Raw genomic sequence first — 15,506 nt, 5'->3', positions numbered from 1 at the left:
TGGGTTCAGTGACAGTTTAATAAATTCTGATAATTAAAATAAAAAAATAATAAATGATAGCTATATCAAGACTACAACAATAAATATGCCCTTACAGAAATCACAGCCAATTCAGAAAATAAACAAATTCCAAGGAAAACAAATGATCTGGTAGGTTATCTCTAAACAGTATGCATAGATAGAAACATACAAATAAACAGACAGTTACACAACTCAACACTGCAAAAACATAAAAAACCTTAATATCTAAATTTAATAGAATAAGACACTGAAGGCATCAAAACAGCTGCACCTGACCTTGAGAAAAACAATAAATGAACAGAATATCTATCCAGAAATTCAGGTTTTAACAGTTATGAAACTGGAGTAATACAGTTCCTGACAGCCAACCAACTACTGCAACTAAACCAAACATGAAATCCTGCCAGACTGAGGAAAATCTGAGAAACCAACATTTCCCAACTAAAACACTCCCATCTAATAACAAATGGGTCTATGTACACAATGATAGATGACAATGATAGATGACTGAATGAAAAATAATAATAACCCAAAAACTGAAATAGCCACAGGAACTAGGATGATTTGTCTTCCTTTTTTCTGTGGATTATACTGGAAGTTAATATGGATACATGAAAGGCTATGTTAACCCTTTTGGAACTCTTAAGCAATTTCTGTCTTATTCGAGCAGTAAGAGTAAAAATGTTTATACCTTTATTTGTTCAAAGATGCGTATCTCCAACAGTTTTCAAGGCAAACTGCTCAATTTTGTTTCATTTTGCAGCTGATTACTTATCCTACACAATGACAAAAAATAAACCAAAATGACTATTATGTAGGCGAAATAATGAGTACAAATTACGAGATTTGAGAAAATTTTGCACTTTTCCACCCTAAAAATATTTACTTATAAACTAACAGCAATAAAGTCTCCATTTTTGCCTATAGCACACCCAGGTAAATTACCTAGTTGATACAATGCAAAAAGCACAATTACAGCAAGGAAAATAAGAAAAAATTAATGACAAAGTAGCGTCATGTTTTCCATTAGAAAAGTGCCGGTAAGCCATGTGATACAAAAATGTTTATATGTACCTTTTCTTGGTCAAAGATGTCATAACTCTGACAGTTTTAAAGTAAACTGCTTAATTTTGTTTAATTTTGTAGCTGCATGATCGCTCTATACAATGGAATAAAAATCCTCCCAAAAATTAATTATGTAAGTGAAATAATTAGTAGAAATTGCGAGACACAGTAAGTGAAAATTTTGCACTTCCCCAAAAAAATAATTTGCCCAAAAAAGTATTTGCGATAAAGTCATCGTTGTAAATCCATAATATACCCAGATAAATTACATGGGTTTTGCAATGCAAAATTTGTAATTACACCAAACAATGAATGACAAGTAACATCAAGTTTTCCGTAAAATAAGTAGCATCCAGCCAAGCATTCATTCTCTCTCTCTCTCTCTCTCTCTCTCTCTCTCTCTCTCTCTCTCTCTCTCTCTCTCTCTCTCTCTCTCTCTCTCAGAAAAAGATAAATGATGTAATTATAGAATAAAAATCTAAAACAATACAAAACAAATAAACATATGCTTAAAAATCTCTCTCTCTCTCTCTCTCTCTCTCTCTCTCTCTCTCTCTCTCTCTCTCACATTTAAACTCATGCATGCATAAAAAAGATAAGAAATGTAATTATAGAATGAAAATCTAAAATTATGTAAAACAAATGAATATGCCTGTTACATAAGTATAAAGAAATATTCTCTCTCTCTCTCTCTCTCTCTCTCTCTCTCTCTCTCTCTCTCTCTCTCTCTCTCTCTCTCTCTCTGTAGCAGAAAAAACAAAGATAAATGATGTACAGTAATTAGAGAATAAAAACCTAAAATTATACAAAATAGATAAACATACATGTTACATATTTATAAAAAGTATCAGGAACATTTGCTGAAAATGATCCTCATCTTGTCTGTTGGCTTGTGCAATCTTTTTTTTTTTTACGTTTGGATACTTCATCAGTAAGCGAAACGGTTAAAGTAACTGGCTTCTGGTGAAACAAATGGTTCCTCCATCTAAAGATATAAACCATGATTCTTCTCTCATTCTCATCCTTTTTAAGAGTAAGCATGTCTCACCCACAAATATAATTTGTTTTAGGTTCAACAAATCCAGGCAATAAACTGCAACATATTCAAAATTATGCAAGACAAAGTGTATGCTTAATGGTTAGTAACACTGCAGGACTTAACTCTCTAGAACACAATGAGAGAACTACCTATCCAAAGAAAAATATAGAAACCATTTATAATTCCCTACCAACTAGCAGAAATAAATACAAAAAAAAAGCTACCATTTTCTCCTACCATTACCATTCAGATTCACCAGCCTCCCATTATTGCATGTCTTCTAGGACATAAGCATGATTTCTTTCACAAAGAACAGGAAACTGAGAGCCAATGAGTAATTTATATAATCTGTGCTGATGAAAAACCTGCGCATCCGATGTTTTAAAGTAACAGACAGCTTATGCTGCTGCTGCTGCTTGCAACCCGCTAGTTAACCAGACACCTAAAACCCATTTCTTGAATTGCATGGAGCTGACCTAAAGGATTTACCTCTAAATAGAAAATAATCAACATAAAGCACTGAAACTTGTCCAAAGAGATGGTGCAAAGAATCTTGAGAACTTGCAACAGTTTGGTAAATAAGGAAGGTGGCAAAATGGTATGAGAAAATGTGGTGTCCTTCCCAATAACAAACTTAAAAATATGTTCTTGAATCTAACAACACTGTGATTACCAGAAGAAGAAACCATAAGGCTGACAGTAACATCACCACTCAATAGCATCATCACTACATGCAAACACACCATACAGTTTTAAAACTTAAATCTGAACCAAGGATAAAAAACAGAAATCATGGTAAAGTGAACCCCCCGTATTCACGGGGGATGCGTCCCACACACCCCCGTGAATAGGTCAAATCCGCGAATGCTTAAAACCCCTCTAAAAACATTTAGAACTGCCCATTTTGATAGCTTAAACCAAGAAAAACCCTGTAAAAATGCTTATACCTGAGTATTTTAATAGTTTTATCACAAAAAGTGCATTTATTCATGAAAATTATATGAAAATACAGTAATTAGTGAATATTTCTCAGTGAAAAATACTGCAAATGGGCGAATTTTCCACGAATGATGGCTAGATATGTTCCACAGAGAAACCCGCGAATGCGTGAGTCCGCGAACCATGAGAACGCGAATACGGGGGGTTTACTGTACTGTCCATGATAGAAAAAACTTTAATTGAAAGTATTATGAACACAAAACATCAAAATGAACTAGCACAAATGAAGGGAATGGAGGATGATAAAAGGAAATGCAAGGGTTAATAACTTGCATAACAGCAAATTCTTAAGGTGACAAAATGTGTCCTGTCTTGGCAATAATATTATTCACACAAGTGAAACTGCTTTTCCTCTCTCTAGATTCAAATTAATTTATATCCTCAAATCAAATAAAGCTGTTTCAGAATAAGAAAAACGTATCTTATATCAACACAAACATTTAAAAACTTTAAAAAATAAAACAATTCACAAAGGAAAATATGAATGATACATACTTTGGAACTACTCTCTCTTGGCAAAAGCGTTTCAAAGATACTTCTGTTGCGGTTGTGGGCATCAATATCAACAAATATGACAGACCATGAAGCCCCCTTTTCTCCAAAAAGATTGCATCCATTAATAGCTTCCAAAGCTGCCTTTGCCATTCCAATGGAACTGTCAGTGAAAACAGAATAATGATTTTATGATAAAAATAAATTTTGTAGGTACTTACCCTCTGTCACTTAGCTTTATCTGTGACTACTTGGCGCAGGTTTGACAAGTGTTAAAACTGAAACAATCATTAATGAACACTCCCAATAGTTACTCTCAGTATTTTCAAGGTGAAACTTACCCTCTGTCATTTATCTGACTCCAACATTGTGTGCTGGAGGCGGGCAAGAGATTCCCTATATCCGAATTATCAGATATTATAAATATCCTCATTCCTGCTTACCTGATATGATCCCATGGCAAGCACTTGTCGCATTAGGATCCTCACCAAGCGAGATCCACTACCTTAGGAGGTGGAACATCAACCCCAAACATAGCCACTGGTTGATGTGCAATGCAGAATGGCAAGTTATTGGCCCCTGTGCCTCAGGCCTGCAGAGCCGACAGGAGCTACAACCACAACTAACTATGATCCTCAAGAGTTACCACCTACCCAATCGAGTTGCTGTGGCACCTCACACCCAAAAGCAACAAGCCCAAATTGGAAGAAAAGTGGTACTTAATCAACTCAGGGTAGCTTTCTCCAATGAGGAGCAAGGCTCTGCAACATAAAATAACATAATTTACTATAAAAGAAAAGACTTTGTCCTCATCTAAGAACAAACAAAGCAAGGATAACTACAGTATACAATATGATCCAAATAAATAAAGCTGAGTAAACTACCATGTACGAACTCATCACAAACCGTTCCCCTTTACCCAAGAAGGAGGTAGCTATAGAGAACCTTTATCTGTTCGTGGCACATAAAGGGAAGACTAGGAGACAATCTCCCCTGCCAAAACCAGAGGTGCTAGTGTACAGCAGTCTATATACTGGATCTCTACATCCCTCAAGTAGTTGGAAGCCAATACAGAGCTACACCTCCACTGTGCTGCCAAGACTAGAAGTTTTTTTAGAGGTGCATTTGCAGAGAGTTGAGGGTGCCCTTTTAGCTGAAAAAATTTCCTGCTAGCTCTGATTGGTTTCACCTTATTTTGACAAACCCCTAGCATCATTGTTTTCAAATAATGGACTTAATAATGTGAATCCATGGCAACTTATTTACTAACCTAAATTTCTTCCTGAGAAATATGTTTTGTCAATAAATAATGTTACAGGTTTAAAGAGGATTATAAAGTATTGTGATGGTAAGTCTAGGGCAATAAAACACAGCTCTCAACCTCAGGAGCTTGTTTTGAAGGACAGAGAAAACTCTGGGATAATTTTTGGCTTTAACATCGTTTTAACACAAAAGGGATAAATTACAATTCTGCATAAGAAAAAACATAACGTTATTTTAAACTTTTCTTTTGAATAGCCAGGCCTACCAAAAACATGGTTTTAAAACAAAGAGCCTTGAGAAAACCTCTCTCAGGGGTAAAAGGAGGACCCCTAAGGTGTCATTAGATAAAATCTAGGTTCCATAAAATTTTTGGTACCCAGACCTAGCTCTCTTGCCCTCAGGCAATTCCTGGGCTTTGCAATGATGATCCAATGCCAGCAAATGTTGCTTTACTCTAGTAAGTGAAGCCATTTTGCAATAGGATGAGACCCTGTTGAAAACCTGAGAGTGGAACTTAGTCCATCAAAAGAAATTGTTAGGCCTTTCCCCCAAAGACAAAGTCATTGCAGAACTTTCTTGAACATTGATGGATCTGGACCCTGAATGGGAGCAGTCTTTCATGTCCACTGGTGATATCCAAGCCTCTTTCTCCAACCGGAGATGACAGAGAGGAGGCCTCCATGAAAAAGTTTTAGACAATTGGTTTTGAGGAATCTTTCTTTTCAATTTTTATAGGGCCTGATATTTCAAAGATCTGTCCCCATCCTCTCGTTGCCTGGAGTTAGGAACAACCTGTTGAAAAAACCTGAAGAAGTAGCTGGTATTTAAGAGATGGAACACACACAGAAACCTCAAGACCCCTCTCTCTGGGTTGCCCCCTACCTTCAACCTGATGGGCTGGTTCGACAATCATGGGTTCTGAAGGAATTAATAGCCTTCCTATTCCGCTACTTTTCCGCTACCCAAAGCGTCTCTTGGGAGCGTCTGTGTATCCCTAATCATTCCAACACTTTGGGAAGAGGCCTAACCCGCCCCTAACAGGTACCTGAGGGCTATTCTTTATCTACACTTTGGATTCTTGTTATAAGAGGAGATAAACTTCCTCCCAGAACGGGACCCAGGACTTTGTTGGCGACAGCGCTGCAGAATACTATTTCCTCCTTCCAGCACTGGGAAAGGAAGACCTAGTTAATAAAAAGTATTGCCCAAAGAACATTTAAAAGAAGGGAGGAATATAATCAGAGACTTCCCTTTACAATTTGGGACTGATGGATAAAAGACCTATTCTCTGTCTTCTCAGGACTCCAGGCCGTATAGAGAACAAATTTTTTGCCAATAATCTTTTCAAAAGGATGCATCCCCAAATTAAAGACTGTTTACTAGGCTAGACTGAAGGAACTAGCAGAGAACAAAGCTGCTCTCTTCTGCGAACTTTAAGGTTCCTCACAACATGGGATAGCTCCCCTATCACATCAAGAAATGATTGTCTAAATGGTACCAAAAAACCCCAAGGCCTTAAAAAACAATCTCTGGCCAATGGAGGAAGAAGTTCACCAAACTCGTAAAACACTGTTCAACTGTGTTCAACAATTTCACTGAAGGACATGGCTTTGATAGCTTTAGTCAAACTCTTATACATACCTCAGCCTCTGGAATAGAGAAATGCAACCTGCCTGAAGCAATAGCGCCTTACTTGGTCGGAAAAATCTTGGGCAAAAAAAAAAAAAAAGAGCCATCCAGGACGGATCAGGAGAAAAGGGAGACAAAAGAGTGGGTCCTTTAGAGGTGGTCTCCTTAGGCAAAGACTTAGCAATAGATTCAAATCTCCCATGTACAGAATCTGATAGCCTAAAGGAAGAGAGAGGAAAATAAGCAGGCCCCAACCTGGAAGCTCTTAGAGAGCGAGCAGTATTAGAATGCTCACCTGAAAAGAACTGTGGATAAACTGTGGCTATCTGTCCAAACACAACTGAACCAGTTCCTTAAAACCTGAGGTGACCGATTCTAATTGTTCCTCTTCCCTATCCAAGGGTAAAGTAGGAGAAGAAGAACACTGAGAGGAAGAGCTGGGCCTAAGCGTCTTCCTCATCTGTGAAAACCGAAGCCTCAGACCTAGATGGTTTGCAAGACCCAGCGCTAAAATTCTATTAGTCCACTCTGGTAAATACTTGAACTGAGATTGGTCTCTCTCCAAGAGCCAACTGAGAAAATCCTGGACTGACCCAAGAGGAGAACCAGTTAAGCACTGTATGCCACTGTACCTTCCAACACACAAGTTGTGGAGAAGCATGACCTGTCCTCTTGTTGACACTAAGAACTCGTCCCCTCACACTTAACTCCTCACTCCTCTTGCTATTCAAAGACTCACATGTCATTGATGCTAAATGCATCCCCGAAGAAACTCTACAGCCTACTGTCCCTTGACGATTGGCTGACTTTTCTCGGACTCGATGAGGTGATGTGCGGACTTGCTAAGGCAGCATGCAGACTAAAAGAACTATATTTAGAATAACATGCATGCAATAAACTCAACGCTTCCAGTGGTCCTGAATATCTGATGAGCTTATTCTTTGCTTCAGAAAGACAGCCAATAAAAACAGCAAAAGCATCGGAACTCCTTGAGGCGGTTGCAGGTGCAGCAGCATCATTTGCTGCCGAAGGCGATTGGTTACCTGGTTCGGACAAATCGCTGTAATAACCTTGGGACAATGGGTTCAAAAGCTTAATCTAAAAATTTTCACCCTATCATGAATGTCTTTAGATCATGAACAAATTTGCGTTTGTCCACCAAGAGGACCATAAGCAAAAACTGGAGGACAGAGGGCACAGATCCATGAACATCCTGGGGCGTCAGTCCTTGTTTGGGAACCCCAGGACTACCAGGCCTGTCAGCAGGTGGAGCTGATGGGACAGACAAGGCTGCATCCAAGGAATTGCCCTACATTTAGTGCATTTAGTATGAGAATCATAAGAAAACTTAGTCTAGTTTTACAACCCTCTGAGCAAAAGTGAACACTACATGAACTAGAATCCGACATGTTAACTGAGGAAATTCCTAAAGTTGACTAAAAAATAATCCAATAAAGATAGAAAACCATAAGAACAACAGATTGTGAATACTTCACCCAGATCAGGCAAATAAAACATCCAAATTAGAGATTAAAAGTGAAAAACTAAATGTTGATCGGAAGAGCTGGAAGGAAACCAGAATTGAGCTACTCAAAGTTGTTTCCCTAAGTCCCGGATAGTGGAAGACCTTATCACCTATGCACAAAAGATAGAAATACGCTGTGAAAAATTTTGAATTTTTCAGCTGATGTACGATTAGGTGCCAATAGGAATGCCATTACTGGGTTACAACTTACATGAAATAAAGTTTTATATATGCTTCCAAGTGATTACTGTACATAACTAAAGGTTTTCAACCCTGTGGAGCTAAAAAATCACCCCTGGTAATTCAACATCTGTTTGGTTAAAGCCTGTCCACTTTTGTGGAAGAGGAACAACTCCAGCATTCTCATTTCATTTTTGACCTATGTCCATGCAATCTTATAGGAGGGTAGAAATGTAATTACTTGGTAAATATCATATAAAACTTTATTATAAAAATGTCATTTTTAATTAAGTAACCTACCAAGTAATTACTTAGCTGAATCCACATAGATAGGTGGGATACATGGACATATTCTACTCCAAAATATTAATAAAGGTAATGAATTTGAAATACAAAAGTTACTAGCATTGATACAATGCTTGTTGTTTCCTTACCTGGTGAAAGAGCTACCGCAGGTAGATACTACCTCTGGTTGGTGCTCATCTTAACTCGTAGTGGTGTGGCAGTATAGCCATGGGTCATCCCCTACATTAGTGGGAACTTTGCAGCGAAGGACAGAGTCCGATGCCTAGCCAAGTTTAACAAGGTGCCCTTGCCCTGGGCAAAAAACCAGAATAAAATCAGACAATGCTGTCACCTACACTGAAATAAAAACCGCAAACAAACCACTAAAAAACTGGTGGGCACTCCAGGTACAATGTACCCCCAAGCTCACCCTGGACTCAACACTCTGAATTAAGGTGAGTCGATAAAGGAGGGAAAGTGCTCCCTATGCCTCCTCTCCCAACATCATGCCAGCCACGGATAAAGGTCCTAAGGTACTACAATTTTTGGAGTTTCCACTTCCTTCAGGTAACGAGTTGCGAAGACTGACTTGTATTTCCAATACGTAGATTGTAGGATGGACGAGAGAGATATATTATGCCTAAAAGCAAGAGAGGTAGTGACAGCTCAAACCTCATGAGCTTTTACTTTCATCGAAGGCAGGACGTCTTCTTGTATTCGAGAGTGAGCTTCTGAAATCAGGTATCTCAAAAAATAAGCTAGAGTATTCTTTGACACTGGACGAGAATGATTCCTTACCGAACACCAAAGATGGCTAGAAGGTCCTCTCATCTTTTCGGTCCTCTGAAGATAATATCGTAGGGTTCTCACCAGGACAAAGAAGTCTCTTCCTCCTCCGACCAACGATGTTCATCAAGCTTTTAATAGTAAAAGAGCGAGGCCAGGGATTGGAAGGTTTTCATTCTTGGCAAGGAACCCGCGAGAATAACTTTTTCTCTTGTTGATAGCTTGAAGCTTGCTGATGCATTTGGCAGTGGCCAAAGCAACAAGAAAGTGTCTTCCTGGTAAGGTCCCACAAAAATATAGAGTGCAAGGGTTCGAAAGCCGGACGTGAAAGCCACTTGAAACTACATCGAGGCTCCAAGAGACGTTATCAAACTTCCTTTACTTAGCCATATCAAAGGATTTAATGAGGTTGTTGAGGTCCTGATTAGAGGAAAGGTCCATACCTCTATGCTTGAAGACTGAACTCAGCACAGCCCTATACCCCTTGATGGTAGATGACGATAACTTTCTGGAAGACCTCAGGTAATGCAGAAAGTCTGCTATCTGGCTTACAGACGTCACAGAAGATGATACGTTACATTGATTGCACCACCTTCAGAAAGTTGTCCATTTAGATTGATAGACGTTGCTTGACGACTGACATCTTCATCTGGCAATAGCATCCGCAACTGGTTTTGAAAAACCCTTCGCTCTGTCGAGGTCCCGGACAGTCTGAATCCTGTCAGAGCCACAGCAGACAACCCTCAGTGGAACTTGCAGAAGTGGGGCTATTTGAGAAGTGACTGCTTGTGGGGTAGGAGTCTCTGGAAGTCCACTAGGAGATGAAGCAGGTCCGGGAACCATTCTTTGTGAACCAGAACAGGGCTTCTGCTTGCCTCCTTGAAAGAGCTGAGGATGAAGATGAGAAATAGAATTGGTAATGAAGGAGGAAGGGTGCTTAGTCGCCGAGCAGACTGAGCTAACAGATCCTTCGTCGACTTCTGCAGGTCTGAAGAAATCCCTTGGATGGCATCTTGGGGAAAGAGGTGGCTCTGATCCAGAGTTGAAAATAGGAGAGCGGATTTTTGGGTCTGTGACTCCTCTCACAGTGAAGGAGCACCACAACTCTATTCTTGAGCACCGCCATGGATAAGAGAGAGATGAGCTCTAGGGAGCCATCCCTCATGGCTTCGTTGGTGCACAACAAAACCGCCAACCAATCTGATGCGAAGTCCTCTGCCAGGTCTAGGCAGTCCTCGATCTTCTTAGCGAGGGCACCGATGGTCCAGTCCAGGAAACTGCATACTTCAAACACCTTGAATATGTTCTTGATGGGGTGGTCCAATTCATATGTTGTAAACATCACCTTTGCTGACACAAAGGCTGAGCGTCACGCAGAGTCAATAAGTCTGGAGAAGTTCCCTTGGGAGGAGGCAGCAACTCCCAAAGAGGGAGCTTCTCTAGTAGAATAGGAAATGTATCTCCTGTGTATCAACCTAGAGGGAGGCCATGCCAGGGTGGTTTTGCCCTGTTCCCTCTTCAAGAGAGCCAGTCATCCACCTGCTTGAGTGTCTTCCTCAAAGAGGAGGAAAGTACCATCCTGGGAAGTCAAGTGCTGTTGCCTGTCTGACTCCTCATAAGGAAGGTTGAAGCCAGAGGTGCTGGGGCAGCAAGTGTGAAGTGACCCAGCAAGTTGGACAAAAAATGCATCAACAGCAAAGCATACGCAAAGGGTGCAGGTGTTTCCTCAAGAACCTCTTCATCTGGAGAAATCGGCAACAGGGATGCACCCTCGGAAGTCATGGGAACCGTGGGGGTATGTGTAAAGCCCCCGTAATGGTCGCCAGTTGTCTTTTGATCGGTTCCAATGAAGGGTCCTCAACCGAAGAGTGAGTAGGCGGGGGTGAAGGCGAACACACGAGCTGGAGCTGGGTGTGCAGGTATTGGCACCAAAAATGCAGGAGCTGGTGTGTGGGTGGTTGGGAGCATGTGCCTCGTGCTCTGGTGCCACCAATGCAGGAGCTGGTGTGTGGTGGTTGTGAGCAGGTGTCGTGCGCCCCGGTGGCTATGGCTGCTTGGAGATGGAGAGGTGCTTGGATAACAACTGTCGCCTGAGCTGATCTTTTGGATGACAACTGTCGCCTGAGCTGATCTTTCAGGTGCTTGGGTATTACAAACTGGAGTTCCATATATGGTGAGAAAGGCTCAGGGCTTACCCAACCCGACACCTGGGGTCGAGCTGAAGTGGAGGCAGGAGACTGGCCTCCCTATACCTCTTGACTGGCAGAGGAGAGCGGTCTGCTCCATCAAAAAGCCTCTTTAAGTGGGTGAGAGGCAGAAAAGCGCCACCGGCGCCTCTTGTCAGGGCTGGAATCTTCTGAGTCCGACGACAGGTGATGCACATCCATTCTGACGCCTTTCCAACAGCTGTCATCTGCTGTCTGGGATCGGGCAACAGGCCTGACTGAGGGGAAGATTACCCTTGGGCAAACCCCATTGGCCTGCCTTGGACCTCCAGTATGTCTTCTCCCAGGTTCAGGGGAGCGGGACAGGGACATTTGTCTAGTAGCACCAGTGGGACGGGCAGCCACCTCCTCCACTTGCACAACACTGTCACTAGGCATAAACTTCAACACTTTGTCAGAGAGCACTTTTAGGGATGCCCCTAAATCAGACACTGCATTTACAATAAAGTTAAATCTCTGATCGAACTTAGATTTGAGGCTGGCAATGGCATCAGGATTGGAAGCATGAGAACCAGGAATAAGAGTATGTAGCAAAGTGGAAGGAGGGCTAGGAATGGGAGAAATAGCAGGAACAGGTGAAGAAGGAACAGGATTCTCATCTACAGGCCTACTGGATTTTGAAGTAGCCCTATTTTCTGCTTTAGAGGCTGACCTTCTCTTTTTGTTCCTTTCGAGCTTATCTATATGAGATTTAAACACTTTCCACTTCTTTTCATCCCAATCATGGCATCCATTGCACGTATTCTCCGTCACACTCCTGTCCCCTACATCTAAAACACTTAGTATGAGAGTCATGCTTAGTGAGCATAATCTTACACCCCTCAGTGCTAGCAGAACTAGTATCTAACATGATATGCAAAAAAACTGAGAAATAGTTAACAAAAGGTTAATACTGAACGAAGTTCCTGCAAAGCTAATCAATGAAACCACAAACTTTGAGTATTTCACCAATTTCCGGGAAAACATTCCAACAAACGATGATGAAGAGCTGCAGAGAACTCTCGGTGTTAACCGAAAACCGGCAGAAAACGAAGTGAACACTCTCCTGAATTCTTCCTCTTCTACACCGAAAGTGGGTAGGGTTTAACCACCTACACTAGCTGGTTGAATCATTACCATGAATTTAGAATTTTAAAGCTACTGTGGTCGAAAACCTTTAGCTATGTAATTACTTGGTAAGTTAATTTACTTATGTAAAAAACAAACCAAACTTCAGGGCACTTGTCTACACAGCTGGCCGTGTTCATCGACAAGAGCAAAATGAGCAACCAAGACATTTGCTGTTCTTACCCCCACTTACACAGGGTGGGGGAGTAACTATTGTGAGCGTTTGTTAACGATTGTTTCAACTTTAACCCTTGTCGAACCTGCGCTAAGTAGTTGCAGATAAAGCTAAATGATAGAGGGTAAGTTTCACCTAAAAAATAACACCATTAAGAGACTTTCTCAAAAGTTCAACTATGAATAGTACAACTGCTTGAGGTATAATGATTTACCTACAAATGGCATTCTCCAGTGAAATAAAATACAGCATTCTTTGTTTTTCATATGAAGAACATTTCACTAAGCAACATGACTAACATGACATTTTTATGATAAAATAAAGTTTTATATATACTTACCAAGTAACTACATAGCTATTAGTTTCACTAATCGCAGTAGTTCTAAATTTGAAATTCGCGGTAACGAGCTATTGTTTTAGTGTAGGTAACTAGACCCCGCCCACTACTGGGGAAGAATAGATACAACAGTGCTGAAGAGCTCAATTCATTTGTGCTCTGTGCCTATGAGGGGGAGGTGGGAGGGCTTTGATCATATAGTTACTTGTTAAGTATACATAAAACCTTATTTTATCATAAAAAGTCAATTTTATATAAGTAACTCACCAAGTAACTACATAGCTGAATCCCACACTGACAGGAGGTGGGAAGCATGGACATTTTACATCCAAAAACACTCAATTAAGGAGATGAATTTGAAATAGAAAGGTAGCTAGCATTGGTGTAATGCTTGTTGTAACCTTACCTGCCTCTGGTTGGCGCTCATCTCAGCCTGTAGTGACGAGGCAGTAAAGTCGAGAGTCGTCTCTACTTCAGTGGGAGAACCTTGCAGTCGAGGAGTACTTCGAAGACTGACAAGGCCTTACAAAATAAATGCCCTCTCCCTGGGTACAGTACAATGAATACAACCAGAAATTTGTTACCACACAATATTAAAACCATCACCCAAACATTAAAAACTGACTGGTGGGTACTCATGGTACACGGCACCACCAGGCATCCCAAACCTTGGCATCCTTTAACAAGGTGGGGAGATAAGAGGATTGGATGATATATCCCTATCCTTCTTCCCCCAATGCCACGCCAGCCACAACCAATGGGCCTAACGTACTGCAATTATTATAGACTGTCTCCATATCACGCAAATAATGGGATGTGAACACTGATTTTGACATACAGCAAGTTGATTGGAGAATCATGGCGAGCGACAAGTTCTTTAATGCAACGAAGTGGCAAATGCTCTAATCTCATGAGCTTTTACTTTAAAAACAGAGAGATCGTCTTCTTGAATCTCTGAGTGTGACTCAGAAATAAATCTTTAAAAAGTAGGCCACAGCATTCTTGGATAATGGTTAGGAAGGGTTTTTAACTGAACATCATAGATTCTGAGATGAACCTCTAATCCCTTTGGTCCTATCCAAGTAGTACTTAAGAGCTCTAACTGGGGAAAGAGTTCTCTCCTGGTCTGCTGGCCCAAGGATGTCTAACAAGTTCTTGATCGTAAACGAACAAGGCCAAGGGTTGGACGGGGTTTCGCTCTTTGCCAGGAATCCAAGTGTGAATGAGCAGACTGCATCTCCTTGCAAAAAAACCCACTCGATTACTGAAGGTGTGTAATTCGCTAAAGCAAGTAAAAAGACAAATCAAGACCCTCTATGTCTAAACACAGAGTTTAGCATAGATCTATAACCTCTGATTATAGAGGTGGCCAAGCCTCAAGAGGAACTCAGAAATATTTAAAAATCAGAGATCCGTGCTACAAAGGTTTTAAAAGACGATACACCATGTCTTTGGCACCAGACACGAAAGATTGTCCACTTCGCCTGGTAGACATTAGTGATAGCTTCTGCAGCCTTTCTTGAAAAGCCCTTCGGTCTGACAAGCTCCCAGACAGTCATAAGCCTGTCAGGGCAAGAGCGGGTAACCCTAGATGGAAGCCATGGAGGTGGGGTTGCTTTAGAAGGCTTTGCCAGGAATCGAAGTTATTATGCCTCTATGTTTTAGAACGTATTTGCCACACTAGTGTATTTACACCTCATAGACAGTACAGGTAAAATTAGATCAATTTTACTGAAAATCGCTTTACCCTGCTCCCTCTTTCCTGCTAACCAACTGTCAATGACAGCTAACGCATACCTAGGGGATGAGGAGAGGACCTTCTTCGGTAGTCTGGAGGCCTCTACTGGCTGTCTCATCATGAAGGCTGAACCAGGTGACGACAGGACCCTTGGAGAGAAGAAAGTTGGATAGCAGAAGAGGAAGAATCACAAGAGGGCCGAATACGCTGACGTAGGGTGTTCTTGATCAATGGCTTCTTCGTCAGCTTCCTCATTTGAAGTAATGGGCAAAGGAGCTGAGTCTGCCTAATCCTGTGTAGCAGCAGGTTGCTTTTGTAAAAGTCCAAGGATACTGTCCAGCTGCTGTTGGATAGGTTCCAATGAAGGATCTGTCATGGTAGGTGTTGGCACCAAATGTTTGGCTTCTGGTGCCAAGTGTACTGAAGGCGAGAATTCTGATACATGGTGCTCGGAAACTGGGTGTTCGGACACTGGGCGCCGCTCAGCAGTTGGGAGCTCGGACACTGAGTGTTCATAACCCAATCACTCGGACACTGGACGATCCGACACCATACGTTTGGACACTGGGCATTCGGACACTGTGCGCTCGGAAGTTGGGTGCTCGGAAGTTGGGTGTTCAGAAGTTGGGCGCTCAGACAC

At 41.3% G+C, this 15,506-nt stretch overlaps 1 protein-coding gene across 6 annotated transcripts in view; it reads right to left on the bottom strand.

Annotated features, from left to right (window-relative positions):
• LOC136829761 (probable phosphorylase b kinase regulatory subunit beta) overlaps positions 1 to 15,506 on the bottom strand; it is a 119,925-nt gene that overhangs the window by 91,350 nt on the left and 13,069 nt on the right. For all 6 annotated transcript variants that reach the window (XR_010850484.1, XR_010850485.1, XM_067088637.1 and 3 more), the window contains exon 6: positions 3,620 to 3,779. Coding sequence is in view for 4 of the 6 variants with exons in the window: in XM_067088637.1 (XP_066944738.1) it covers positions 3,620 to 3,779 (160 nt within the window). In the remaining 2 variants the exon portion in view is untranslated. The remainder of the gene's footprint in view (positions 1 to 3,619; positions 3,780 to 15,506) is intronic.

This window comes from Macrobrachium rosenbergii, chromosome 4 (assembly GCF_040412425.1).
Source record: "Macrobrachium rosenbergii isolate ZJJX-2024 chromosome 4, ASM4041242v1, whole genome shotgun sequence".
Classification (NCBI taxonomy): domain Eukaryota; kingdom Metazoa; phylum Arthropoda; class Malacostraca; order Decapoda; family Palaemonidae; genus Macrobrachium; species Macrobrachium rosenbergii.
Note: the sequence above shows the minus strand (reverse complement) of the source record. Positions and strands in the feature narration are given on the sequence as shown.